This window comes from Neolamprologus multifasciatus, chromosome 13 (genome assembly GCF_963576455.1).
Source record: "Neolamprologus multifasciatus chromosome 13, fNeoMul1.2, whole genome shotgun sequence".
NCBI lineage: Eukaryota > Metazoa > Chordata > Actinopteri > Cichliformes > Cichlidae > Neolamprologus > Neolamprologus multifasciatus.
The window spans coordinates 10,139,620-10,153,643 of NC_140451.1; the positions used below are offsets into that span (position 1 = coordinate 10,139,620).

General features: G+C 40.9%; 1 protein-coding gene across 3 annotated transcripts in view; it reads left to right on the plus strand.

Moving 5' to 3' along the window:
* LOC146505049 (heparan-alpha-glucosaminide N-acetyltransferase) overlaps nt 1-13,991 on the plus strand; it is a 29,598-nt gene extending 15,607 nt beyond the window's left edge. For all 3 annotated transcript variants that reach the window (XM_085182717.1, XM_085182718.1, XM_085182716.1), the window contains 8 exons: nt 2,929-3,041; nt 3,425-3,546; nt 4,197-4,320; nt 4,417-4,503; nt 6,910-6,987; nt 9,910-9,980; nt 11,051-11,163; nt 11,619-13,991. In XM_085182717.1, the coding sequence (XP_085038843.1) occupies nt 2,929-3,041; nt 3,425-3,546; nt 4,197-4,320; nt 4,417-4,503; nt 6,910-6,987; nt 9,910-9,980; nt 11,051-11,163; nt 11,619-11,800 (890 nt within the window). In that variant the 3' untranslated portion in view covers nt 11,801-13,991. The remainder of the gene's footprint in view (nt 1-2,928; nt 3,042-3,424; nt 3,547-4,196; nt 4,321-4,416; nt 4,504-6,909; nt 6,988-9,909; nt 9,981-11,050; nt 11,164-11,618) is intronic.
* The last annotated feature ends 33 nt before the right edge of the window (nt 13,992-14,024 follow it).

The window sequence follows — 14,024 nt, forward strand, 5'->3', positions numbered from 1 at the left end:
TATCTATCTATCTATCTATCTATCTATCTATCTATCTATCTATCTATCTATCTATCTATCTATCTATCTATCTATCTATCTATCTATCTATCTATCGTAGTAATATGCTCGCTTACAGCAAAGCAAGTTTATTAGGATAAGTATAAGTTTATTGCACAGGTGGGGACAAGGATTTCTGTGCAGTAGGCAAAGTGCATTTGCTGGTATATTAAGCAATTTCAAAGATATTTCACTCGTCACTCCAACCAGTAGCTGTTGAATTCATTTTTTAGGTGAAATGACGAGTTTGGCTTTTCAAATGTGATAGCTACTTTTTTTTACAGTCAAGTAAATTTCTTTGTTTGTTGGTCTGCGACAGAGATGTTAAGTGGGTTGATCTCCTGATTTGAGATAAAAGCCAAACTTCATGGCTGGGTCAGGGTTAAAGGAGAGGAATAATGCTGAAAATCCCCCATCCACCTGGGATGCAAAGGGCGCCCTTCACACATTAGCTATCTGTGGTGCTAATGGACTTTCCTGGGTGGATGTCTGCTTAACTGGGTTAACAAAAATATTGTTGTTGTGTGTGCAGTCTCAAAATCCAGCACCAGGGGACGTTTAACAGAGGCAGATAGAGCAAAAACAACCTCTGTGGTAATGGACAATTACAAACAGATAGTGTTACAGCCGTCAGCTCCACGCAGCTGCTGTAGGCTCTGCTGCTGGAGCTGGTCACAACAGCACACTGACTTTTACCATAAACTGCAGCTTTGCCCTCTGTCTCCAAGGACGTCCTCTGCAGCTCAGTCGCAGGGCTTGATCTAATAAGAGAATGGAGTCACATTAACTCAATATGTTAAATGCTTTTCAATGTCAGAAGAGAGAAAAGGAGGTATTAACCTTTGACATCAAATAGGAGTAATTTGAAAAACCCTACCGTGGTTAGATGTCCCAAAAAATAGTCAAAGCAGATTCATATTAAAAACCTTGAAATGTAGTTACTTTATTCTCGAAATAAATACAAACTTACTATACAAAATATGATTTGGATGAGATGCGTGAGAGTTGATTCATTCAAACCCCTGCCACCGAGCTGCCTTAAGAGGACGTTCGAACACAAAAAGCCAGTCATTTTGAAAAGTTCTGGCTGCCCTACTTTTTTAGTGGCTCTTTCAGTTTTGCTGACTACCAACATATTATAATATTGTCTATCTATCACTGAAAGTGCTCATAGAGTGGAAGCAGACAGCTTCAGTTAAATAGTATTGAACATTACACACAGACACAAAGAAAATGCATAAATGTGGGAGAAAAACTGTTACAGTCTGCTGCAGCTTACTTTCAAACTCTTGTGTAAATGGATTCAACTTAAAATGATAATTCTTATTAAACATGAAATTTTCCCATTTTGCTCTTTTCTGCTATTTGATTATTAATTATTTATTCTATTTATGTTTCATAAGAAAGGGGCCACAAAACAAACAAAATGTAAAAGAGGAACTTCTAACTTTTTTCTCTTTCTTTTCTTATAAAATACCGTGCAAAAGATTTGAACCATCCTAGATTTCTTTATATTTTCTTCCAGGGTGCCAGACTGTCATGTTAATGTTACCACTGAGCCACTAAAGGCTGATAGTGTATTGTCATCAATACAATTGACTGCTTTTTCACTCTTTTTCAGTCTAGTCCTTGTGCTTGTGCTTGTTTGTTATGCTCTTTAACACTGACCAAAGAACCGAATCTTTAATCTTTGTTCTGTAACTTGTCACAGAAACACATAATTTCTTTCCATTTGTGTGAGGAGAGCGCTGCGACAGTGACTGTTAGCAGCCTTCTGTTAAACACGGTGGAGGCTCAGTCATGGTTTGGGCCTGCATTTCAGCCAGTGCTGTTGGGTATCTTAGCAAAATTGATAACATTACGAATGCAGGAAAGTACCATCAGATTTTGATCCACAATGCAGTATCATCTGGAAAATATCTGGTTAACAACAGCTTCATTTTTTCAGCATGGAAATGATGACAAACACAACTCAGCACAGTAAAATGATACCTGGATAGAAAAACACAGTGAAACACAATTAGTCAAGGATAGGTCTCCATAGAGCCCAGACCTCAACGTGACTGAAGCGATGTGGGATCATCTTTACAGAGAACAGAACAAAAGGCAGCCAACATCCAAAGAAAAGCTTTAACTGTCCTTCAAGAAACCTGGAGAACTATTCCTGAAAGCTTTCCTAAGGCAGTTCAGGCTGTGTAGAAAAAATGTATTGACTTTCAATCTCGTCAAAATTGTCACATCAAACTCTATTTTTGCCTTATATGTATAGAGGAATGAACAATGGCTCAATACTTTTGCACATTCCTGTAGGACGTGATAATTTTATCAGGCGACAGACACAGTCGATTATCTCTGCAGGGGGGTGTAACATATATCTTTAACTAAAGTGTCATTAGTAAGAGCTTCCCCTTTTCCTGCGAACGAAAAGATTTCCGCCTCTTATTTGATTTGTCCGGATCAATGATTGGGATCATATTGTTTTTACGGCACTTTGCGTGGCAAAGAGGTTTTCAATTAACTAATGTGTAGATTACCATCAATCTCTCTCCAGCAGCAGCAAGTCCTATCCTTCCCAATTTGGTGAGACCAAGAGATAACTGTTGATGAATGTTTGATTAGCTACCCTCTTTCTTGACATGTTCGTATCCTGAAGGCTGACATGAGCTCTCTCCAGCCTTTATGCCGTCCATCAACTTGCTATTAGAAGTAGTTGTAGTAATAGTGGCGTTGGGATAATTGGGAAAATTCTTGATTTCTTGTGTCTGCAGAAATGACTTAATATGCGTGCTTTTTGTGAATTATAAGTTCATATGTTATTTAAATCACTGCCTGTCAGTGTTAAGGTGCCAAAGTGAGCGTTCATGCTGTGTGTTCTTCACTGTGCTCTAGTGTCCTGGTCCTGGCTGAGGATCCCAGGAGTGCTGCAGCGTCTGGGCTTCACCTACTTTGTTCTGTCTCTCCTGCAGACTTTCTGGGGCCAGAAAGAAATCCCGCTGACTGCGGTGAGCAGTTCTGTCAAGTTCAGTTATTTCAGCCATTACACACAAGAGAAAAAAATTAAAGGAGTCTAACCTGAAAAAGCACACGAATAACAAGTCCAAGATGGTCGATGGACCTGTGAGTTCAGTGCAGTGGAAGTCTTTGTTGAACAGTTCAACAAGTTCCATCCATTCGTTACGTGCGGAGCTCAGATATTCGTCCGGATTAACAGACAGACGTCTCTAAAGCTCCAAGAAGAGTTAAAAATGTTTAGTAATTATGAATTTGTTGTGTATTCAAGTGGACCAATCTATCCCAAAACTAAGTTTAATGCTAAAAAATACCTAAAAGCGAAGCAGTTTTGGACCTAAAAACAAAAATATGATGTGCTTTATGTATGATGCAGTATAACTGGTGGAACCCGGTCCAGGATATTCTCCTTTACTGGCCACAGTGGCTGATCATCATCCTGCTGGAGACTTTGTGGCTGTGCTTAACTTTCCTCATGCCTGTTCCCAACTGCCCCACGTAAGTCCGGACATGACTCCCTCTGTCATATAGCATTTCAGGTCAAATCTCCTCACTAATGCATCGTACACTTAAGCTAAAAGCATAAATTTCCTATGTGTCGAAGCTGAGTTAATCTCCAGTTGGGCCTGTTTGTGCTGCAACAGTGTGAGTGTGCACCTTGTGTTGCAGGTGTTATGAACCGTTGTGATTTATGGGCCTGTGGTGGATGCTTCAGAGAGCCTAATTAGCCAATCTCAGTCTGTCATGTGCAATAAGAGGAGCGGAGGCAGAGGATCCATCTTCCTCGCTCTGTGTCTTCTGCTTTTTGTCTTTTGTTTTTTCCCTTCTCTGTGACCCTGCATGACATCACGTTTACAGTACTGTGGGTTCAAGCTGTAGCACTTTTTCCTCTCAGTCCTTCTGTGTCTTTTCATCTGATTGAGTTTTGGGTTTTTTCTTCCTTGAACGTGAGGCGTGAATGTGTGATGGCTTGAGACACAACTGCTGTACAGGGTTTAAGAATCTTAAAATCATCTTTGGTATTAGAACACCGAGCGTTCTCTGCTGCATCTGGGTATTGTGTTTTCATATAAACACAAAACACTTCATTAAACATTGTTTTTTGTAATAACTACAGCTACAATAATTATGTTCTTGTTTGATAACAGAGGGTATTTAGGAGCCGGTGGAATTGGCGATAACGGGCTTTACCCAAACTGCACGGGAGGTGCAGCGGGATACATCGATAGGTGGATGTTTGGTGATAACATGTACAGATACCCCACGTGCAAAGTAGGAATGTTCATCACATATTGCAATACAATCCTTCTGCTATAAACCAATGTAGGTGAAATTATAAACTGCATGGTTTTGTTTTGCTTTTTCCAGGAAATGTATCGCACCACACAGCCCTTTGACCCAGAGGGGGTTCTGGGTACCATCAACTCCATTGTCATTGGATTTCTAGGGATGCAGGTAAGATCTAAGTTTCTCCTGTACGATGCAGTGAGTGGCATGAGTGGTAAAAAAAAAAAAAGTCTTAGTCCTGCCTTTGTATTTTTTTGCGCAGCCTTAATAAATGGCTTGCTTCTGCTAAGTTTAGTCCAAGTGTCTGCATTTTTAGTGACCTGCATAGGCAGATCTTGACAAGTCAAATCAATTTATTTATATAGCACTTTTCACAGGATAAAAGCCACAAAGTGCTTCACAGTAATATAAAACAGAAATACATAAAATACATTAATAATAAAACACACAGAACAAATCTAATTAAAAGCCAATCTAAATAAATGAGTCTTAAGCTGCTTTTTAAAAGAATAAATACAATCAAGGCAACGTAATGATGGAGGGAGAGCATTCCACAACCTGGGGGCCACCGCTCTAAAAGATCTATCACCTCTGGTTTTAAAAATTGTCCATTCCACCACATCCCAAAGGTTCTGTATTGAATAGAGACCTGATGACTGTAGTAAGCTTTATAATATGCTGCGTGTACCCACCAGGTGATATGTGCACTGTGGTCACAAAGCGATGGACTGATTGGCAACAATACTCAGGTTGGCTGTGAAGAAGAATGCTCAGTGGGTACTGAGTGTGCCAAAAATATTTCCGACACCTGATAGCAGCACCACCACTAGCCTGAACTGTTGATACAGTGGAGGACAGATCCACTCATATGTTTTTTATGCCAAATCTGTATTTGTTCACTATTCATTTAGGTAAAATGACCTATGCCATACGTAGTTTTGGTTAAATTGTTTAAATCAGCTTTTAAACTCTGCAAAATTAACAAGCTAAATGTCCCAGTCGTCTTTAATGTGGACAACACTCATGGTCATGTGGTTGCTGGAGTCCAGCCCAGCTGGTAGACTGGCATCCTGTTCAGGTTGTAACCCGTAACCCAGTATCACAGGGCTAATATGTAGAGACAGTGAACTGCTGGCATTCATATTTACACCATGTTAGAATCTCCAGTTAACCTAACGTGTGTCTTTGGGCTGCTTGAGAAAGCTCGATTACCTGGAGAGAGCCAATGCAGTCGCTGGGAGAATCTGTACAGTCCACACAGAAAGACTCCGGCTGGCTTGTGGCTTCAAACCCAGAATCTCTTTGCTGTGAGATGACAATGCTAACCACTGCACCACTGTACCGTTAACTGAGAAAATAGTTGCCATGAAGTGATTTCGAACATAAAAAATATATGTATGTTTTGTGTTTTCAAAATGCATTGCAAAAAAACCTTAAAGTTTAATTTCCCTCCACTGGACTTGATCCTGAATAGAAACTGTACATTTTAGAGTCTCTGCAGGTTTATAAAACATTAAAAATACACAACAAAATACTGCAATACTTTATTTGATTTTTTGATTTAATCAAAAAGCCCACTTGTTCAAATAGGTCTTATAAACCCACAACTAGTGGTTTATGGCTCCATCTACCTGAACGTGGTTCTGCCTGATATTTCTTCCTGTCAAACGGGAGTTTTTCCTTCTCACAGTCACCAAGTGCTTGCTCACAGGGGGTTGTCTGATGGTTGGAGTTTTCTCTGTATTATTGTATGGTCTTTGCCTTACAATATAAAGCACTTTAGACAACTGTTGTTGTGATTTGGCACTATTTTAATAAAGTTTAATTGAATTCAACTGAACACAAAAACAAAAAGCAGACTGAAAATATCTTAGAGACAGGAAATGATCAGAACCTTCTGAAGATGTGACTTTAAAATACTCAGTTTGACTTGATTAGACTGAAAGTTTTAATGGCTTCATTGTGCAGACAGTGATGCTCTTCAATGATAATATGTTAATATAAACCTACAGTGTGACTACAGTAAAGATTATGTGACAGATGTTTTCCTGTCTCACTGTAAATGCACAGCTGCCCTACTTTAATGACAAAATGCTGTTAGAAAGTAGGAAGGCCCTTTTGTTCTTCAGACCTGCGTCTCAGATGGTGACAGTGGCACTTATAACCATTTGGGTTGTGGGAAGGTAACATGAAAAAGTGACCCCATTGCTCAATTCCCCATGGGCGGTTTGCTCTGAGCCCTTCAGTCAGCGAGTCTTAGACGACACGCCAGGTGTCCGCTGGCTTCCTCTGTGTTGGTCCATGCTAATGTTCTCAGCTGAAACATATTCATCATCACCAAATTAATCAGAGGGTGCGGATGACTAACACCCCACATCTGGCTCCATGGGATAGGAGAAACGTGACCGCCATGTCAGGGACGTGGCATCGACAGCCACATCCCAGGCCTATTTGGTTACCCAAGGGCAAGTACGCGGACACACCGGGTGTTGGTGTTTATGTGGTATTTCTCATTAAAGAGATGAGTGAATAGGCTGTGGGGTCTGTACTTATTTCTGCCTCTTTCTTTCACAGGCGGGGAAAATTATAATTTTCTACAAAAAGATGAATATCCAAATCCTGTGCCGATTCCTAGTGTGGACCGTCATCCTGGTACGTGGAGGTTTTAAGCAGAGCTGCAGTAGGAAATGAATATAAAGTCAGTTGTTAATTTAAAACCAAGACACCCAATAACTGTCCTGCTCCTGTGATTCACTCAGAGCCGAGCACTTTTATGGTCTCAGTGTTTCACTTCAGGTGAATTCTGCAACGTGTTTTCCAGCCTCTTGGGTATTAGTCATACTGTAGCTTGCTGAAGTCATTCATTAGCAGGACTTAGCAGAGGACATGTGTGTGATCTCAGTACAATTAAACAACATCCATGTGTGGCTGTGTTTCCGGGCAGACATGGGTATCCGGACCCTCGGGGGAATACACGCTGCGTCTCGTTGCCTCTCTGTGCTTTACATGTGGTTTTGGATTGGAAGAGTTATGCATATTACTTACAGTCTGCTGCAAGCATAAAAGCATCTACTCTAAGAGTATGATCAGTTTAGGAAGCTGCAAGCGAGGGCTCAACAAGCAAATCAAACATGGCAGATTTAAGAAAGGAATTATTAAAGTGCATTCAAACCTAAGATAAAAAGGTAATGCCTGTCTGAAAAGCTTTTAAGGTCATATTTGTTTGAGATTTCTGCTCATTCTGGGTGGTCTTAAAACACAAAAAGAGCCAGGCTGGCCTCCATTTCATTTAGAGGGGGAATGCGTCCCCCAGGGAAAGGCCAAGTGTTACAGGAGATGGCTTGTTTTGTATTTCTAAACCTGTGACAGGAGGCTGCTAGTCTGCTCTAGCAAGACTGACAGACAGACACGTAGGAAGGCTAGTCTCGCTGAACTGTGCTTGCCGCTGTTTTTATGTACGTGCAGCGTGATGCTCCAGAGATATAGCTCATTTGTGAAACGGGGTTAGGAGGAGCCTGCGTGCTGTGGAGGCAGACATCCTGAACCGGCAGCTCTGTGACCTGGAGCGATGATAGAGCTGGAAGAGCTGGCTGCATCACACGGCCTTTGAAATCAAGCTGCGCAGGATGGAAAAACTGTGCAGCGAAAGAAAAAACACACAAAAGCAGGGAAAGACTTGTCTGAAGTTCTGTAGTTCCAGTATATTTGGGTGCCTTTTCTGTCCAGCTTTGGGTATCAGGTTCCTTAAGAGTGTTATGTGTATGACTGCAAGACGTTTATTTATTTATTTGACACATGAGTTGAAACAGCGTTGAAGGTTCTGGTGTTAAAGAAATTGTTTATTTTATTTACTATGATGTCATAAGGTTTTTCAGGTCAAATCTGTTTATTTTTGTAGTCTAATGTGTCCAAAACAATATCTCAGTGAAGTTTTAAAGGTCTGTAACAGCAGCGTTTTTCCATCCAGACAATATTTTCCAAAAGGACAGTAGGAAGAGGAAAAAAGTCTCCTGTGTAAGAAACTCAGTGAGAGAGTCCTGCTCGTATATGTGAGAATCAATTGAAATTCTGTTGTGAGAATTTAACGTCATTAACCTCACGTCTTAAAGGACAAAGCTCCATTATGTCTCCAGGTGTTGAATCTTATTGACTATCATTGTGCGATGAGTGGCTGGAGGGAGGTGACATAAATTAGATCCATTTAGCTTCTCCCAGCGGCGCACAGTGACAAAGTAGCTCATGCTGTCATAAATAAACATTAGGCTTTAATGTTTTTTCCACTGTATCTCATTGTTTACCAGCTGATAGTTGCTGCGGATGCTACTGAAGATTACAGTGTTGGAGGTGCGATATTCTGGATCTTACAGTATTTAGATGTGGCTCAACAGAGTAGCTTAAATCCTGGTTAGCTGAAATAGAAAAATGCAATAGAGTAGATTTTCTCACATTGCATCGGCTGGCAGTGAGAGCAGACCATCGTTATTGATTTTAGGAACAGACACAGGAATAAAGAATCAGCGCAGCATATATTTGTTTCACCGTTTCTGCACGTGTACATTTGATTTGATTTTTTTAATCTCAGTGGTTAAGTCTATTTTTGGTTGTATGTCTTACCAACACAGAAAGCAAAATTAGTTTTAGCGATTGGCCTGCTCTTGATATTGACTTTTCTAATAAGATTTCGGCTCAAAGGGGGAGGCAGGAAGCAGAGCCGAGCTGCCTTTTGTTTCAGACATGTGCTCTTAACATTAGCAGGTTTCCTCAGAGGAGGAGAAAACTTATTACTGCACGCACCCGACAACAGGGTCGGCGTTAAGCAGAGGAAAAACAGAAAGTGTGGATACAGTAAACATCAGGCCATGGTTTATTGTTTTGTGATCTCTGTGGCAGGCTGATATTCAGAGGCAGCCATGTGTCTTCCTCATAATAAACAGCAGCCCCTGTTAATTAAAGTCCAACGATCAGGCTCCAGAAGTGAGAGATTGAAATTGAGCGATTGCCCCACATACCAGCCCCATCCCACATCCTGCTGCCTGGATAGCCTGGAGACTCAATCCAGCCCCAGCTAGGCTATTTCCACACCATCGATTCTGTCATCTATACACATGATGGATATCCACCTAACGAGCATGTTTGGATCCTGATCCGCTGTCCTGGGTTTCTCTGTGCAGCACAAAATCTTTCTTCATGTATCTAAATCATACAGGGAGGGTGGGGGGATAGTTAAGACTATGAAAGTGCTTACTGATGTAGAGTTGAGCAGATCATGAGTAAATATGAACATGGAGTCAGCTGGGCCTCAGTGTGTTGGACTTTGTAGATGCCTCTCGTGGTGTTTTACTGTAGTGACAAACCCACATTTTAGTGTTTTTCAGCTCATTGTTTTGGTGTGTTTGCAGTCCTGTCTAGTGTTTTGTGTGTGTGTATAAGTTAATGGACCATGTCCACGTAACTCTGATTGTCGGTTGATCTGGTGGACTCTGCTTGATACTGTTGCCTCACGTTTTAGCAGCCCAATACAGATTGCTTTATCGCCCTCCATCGATTTGAAATCTGTTTCATTTCCACCCTCAGGGAATCTCCGCAGCCATCCTTTCTAAGTGCACGCGAGACGGAGGATTTATACCTGTCAATAAAAACCTTTGGTAAGTGCTTCCTGACCCTCTAAATCCAGCCACTTTTCCTCACAAAAAAAGAAAGGATGGGATTTCCAACAGACACAAATCAAGGCTGCTAAAACACGCGTTTACTTACCTCTAACGACAGCTACGGCTGTAAATAATCACCCGGGCTGTTGGGAGTGTGAGGTGTTGCCGTTATACATCCTCCCAACATGATCACTCTTCCTTACGGCCAGCGAAATAAAGAATGCTTCATCCTCCCCCAGAAGCACTCACTCACTGTTTTACCAGCTCTGTGTGATGGAAAGAGCTCAGACTCTGGGAAATGTAACTGTATAACCACAACGCAGTCTTAACTGCTCCCAAACTATTAGAAGCCTTTTTAGAAAAACAAGGCGCAGCACTTTGGTAAACGTTTGTAATGATTTTGCACGAAACGTGACACAGTTACACATCGGTTACTTTATGACTCGTGCATTTGTTTCCACTCCCACATTTCCCTTTATATGTGATGTGAATCATTCAAATGTTGTAGCAGGAAGAATGCCATTTCATCTGTGATGTGTAAGCAAATTCCTCATGATGTTCCACATGGGGCATCACTTGCCATTACCTACCTGGCTTTTATAGGCAGTTCATCATGCACAAGTTATTGAGCTCCTGGGTACAAGTCCTTGCCGGGATGTCTAAAAGTAATTAACTCCAAGCTAAGAGTCCTTTTTGGCTCGACTTCAGCTGAGATAAAGAAATAAAAAATAAATGCAGGGAGGCTCTAGAAAGGAGCCATTTTACATGCGATAATATTTCATCATGCATTCTTGCACTTAGGAACAGACAGAGACGTGGTTAGCTGGCACAGCTCCATGAGGCACATGCCAAGGATCCATATGCTGGTGCTATAGACAAGTCCAGCAAACTGCCTCACTGTTTGTAGGACAGACTCTGGGTGTTATTTATCTGCAGCAGAGGATTGATGGACTGAGTGTGTTTACACTGTTCTTCACACCATTCTGCTCAGATTTTAGTGATGCCCAAATGTGCAGAGTAAAATGTTGCTGTTGTAGTAAAGTGTTGCCGATGGTCTGTTTCTTCAGGTCGTTGTCCTATATCATGTGTATGGGCTGTTTGTCTTTCCTGCTGCTGGGAGGCATGTTCTTTGTCGTCGATATCAAGGGCTGGTGGGGTGGACAGCCATTCATATACCCAGGTATGTTTCTTCTTGTACTGACAGGCTGCTTTACAAAGGTGTATGTGCTTTGGTTGGAATAAAAACCTCACAAACGCTGGAACGTAGTTTAAAATATTGACTACAATGACAATTGTGTTTGGCAACTCATTAGCTGATTATGCAAAGACAAACATTTTTCAGCCTAATATAACAAATGTCCTGAAAGCCTTTGTAGGGATTATAGTCTAGGTTTTGGACTTGTGGTCCTCACTCTTTTCTTCCAGTAATTTTTTGCATTATTGGCCAGACTCCCAGAGAAGAGTTTAAACTGATTAGCTCATTTGGAAGGCTTTTTGGAAAGCATCCCTGCAATAAAGCCTTTACTTTTTGCACATAACTTTAGTCATTCAGCTATTATGGAAAGCAGGGAAAAATCCTTTAAATTGTATAAATCCTGTTCAATAACTTGTCTTTTTTCCACCCCTCTTCCACAGGGATGAACTCCATCTTTGTGTATGTTGGCCACTCTCTCCTGGGCTTCTACTTCCCTTTCAGCTGGGAAATGCGCTTCCAGCAGAGCCACTGGGAGTGGCTCTTTCAAAGCCTGTGGGGGACTGCACTGTGGCTGCTCATCGCCTACCTGCTCTACAGGAAGAAATTCTTCCTCAAAATATAAGCAGGATAATCCTACTTCTGTAGATTGTATTATTGTATATTTTCATTTAAAGGCAGCCTCTAAAGCTAATTTTAAACATTTTTTTAAATTTTCCTTTACTAGAGTATATTATAATCCTTATTTATGTTATACTGGAATTTAGTACAACCATTCAATGGATCCTTACTTTAACTTTCTTCTGATTGGCTGCTCTTTGTAAAATAGTAGGTGTGGACAGCTGGTGGGCGGAGCTTCTGTGCTCACAGCCAGAGCTGTGTGTGTCTCTCTGACATCATGCAGACCTGATAATGGAGAAAAACTATTAGAAGCTCAGAAACATTAGGGGCAGTCTGAAGCCTGGGCTTTTGCCTCAGGGATGACGTGTATGTATGTTGACCTAATATAATATAAGCTACTAAAATTATTATGTTTTTCTTTTTAAAAGCACTCTTATCTGTAAATTATAGATTATTAGAGCATCTGTGGGAATTTAAAAGAGTTTTTAAAATGACCTGCTGGTCTAGGCTTAATTAGTTTAGTTTGCTTTTCTTAGATGAAAACTTACCACACACGTTTTTTATCAAAAGCAAGATGCAGAGCAGTGTAAAAAATGTGAAAATGCTGATCAGTGAAACCCATTAAAGCACTGTCCTGTTTCTAAAGAACATGTCTGATGAGCTGTCAGTGTGGGCAGCTAAGGATTCATTTGATAACACTTGTTTTATGCTCAGAATAGACTGATTAAATTAAATATATTGAGGTGGTACTTAACAAATTAGGCCAAGTGATTCCACTACACACCAGGACAACCATTATGAGTCTGTTGCCATGGCCACGCCTCCTGTGTGCATGTGTGTCTCTGTGTATGTACCATCTGCTGTCCAAGTCACAGTACTATAATTGGGGTCAAGATGCACACAGGGGTGTCATCAATGGGGCCGTCACCTTTTGCACTTATTTCATTAGAAAAATCAGGGAAATTACACAAATCCATTTCATCAGACGAGCCCCTCTCAGAGACCCCGAGCCCTTTACATATGTTCTAGTTTGCACATTTCACACTCGAAGCCTCTTACTTAGTAAAATAGGGTTCATTCTCAGTAATAGATCAGAATATGTCCTCATGACTGACAAGCAGGTTGAGTGATTTATATCTGTATGTATAATGTATATGTACCATTATTGAACGCGCTCAGGTCAGTGTCCCTCAGCATCAGGTCAGGTGGCGTACATCATGAAATGACCATCTAGTTAATGAAATGAAACGGCATCAAGCTCCTCTTCCTGAGTGAAATCCTATTACACACTCTCCAGAAGCAGTAATAACATTGTGTAATATGGTGTAGGGGTTTTGGTAATTGTCTTATGAGCACAAGTTATTTGAATCCCAGAAGGTGCATCTAGCCTTCCTGAACAAGACTCAAATCCTTAATTGCTTTCCAAACTATGGTGCCAGCAATGGAAATGAACTGCTGATTGGTCGAGAGATGAAAATGAAATCGATATACACTCACCACACAGGTCTAAAGATATCTTTTGTGTTTTGCATGGCATGAGAAAGCTTTGTGTTTTAATAGAAGCATTTAGCTGACTCATTCGGAGTAACATCACGAGGAGGTTAAAACCTATTACGTATCGAAAGCTGCTGCCAATAAAGATCAAAAGGGTCAAAACAAGAATCTATGCTGCCTTTTTTTTTTTTTTTTTAGCCTAGCGCATTTTTTTAACTTGCTTAAAGCACATAGAAGACCATTGTGGTTGCAGATGCCATGTCCACACCACCGTATTTCCTCCTCTTTATTGATTCTTGTTGAGCATATGTCTCAGGATACCTATAGTCTGTCATATGGAAACATTATCCCAGATACAATACACTGTCCTCAGGCAGACTTCTTGGCTTCTTATATCACATAATGCCCCTTGGTACAGCAAGTAGCATTACATTTGAATAAACTGCTTATCATGTTATTCAATAATACAGAGAACCCCCAACAATCATATGACCCCCTTTAAGCAACGCTTTGGGAACAGTAGGACACTAACAGGAAGAAACCTCCAGCAGAACCAGGTTCATGGTGGCGCAGGCGTCTGTTGTGACCAGTTAGAGATGAGGGGAGGAAGACAAGACAAAGATGTGCCATGTAAGAGAGCCAGAGATGAATAATAACTCATGATTATGTGCAGAGGTGTATAAAAGGCGTCAGCGTCACCTGATCCAGCCCTAACCATATGCTTGATTACAAAA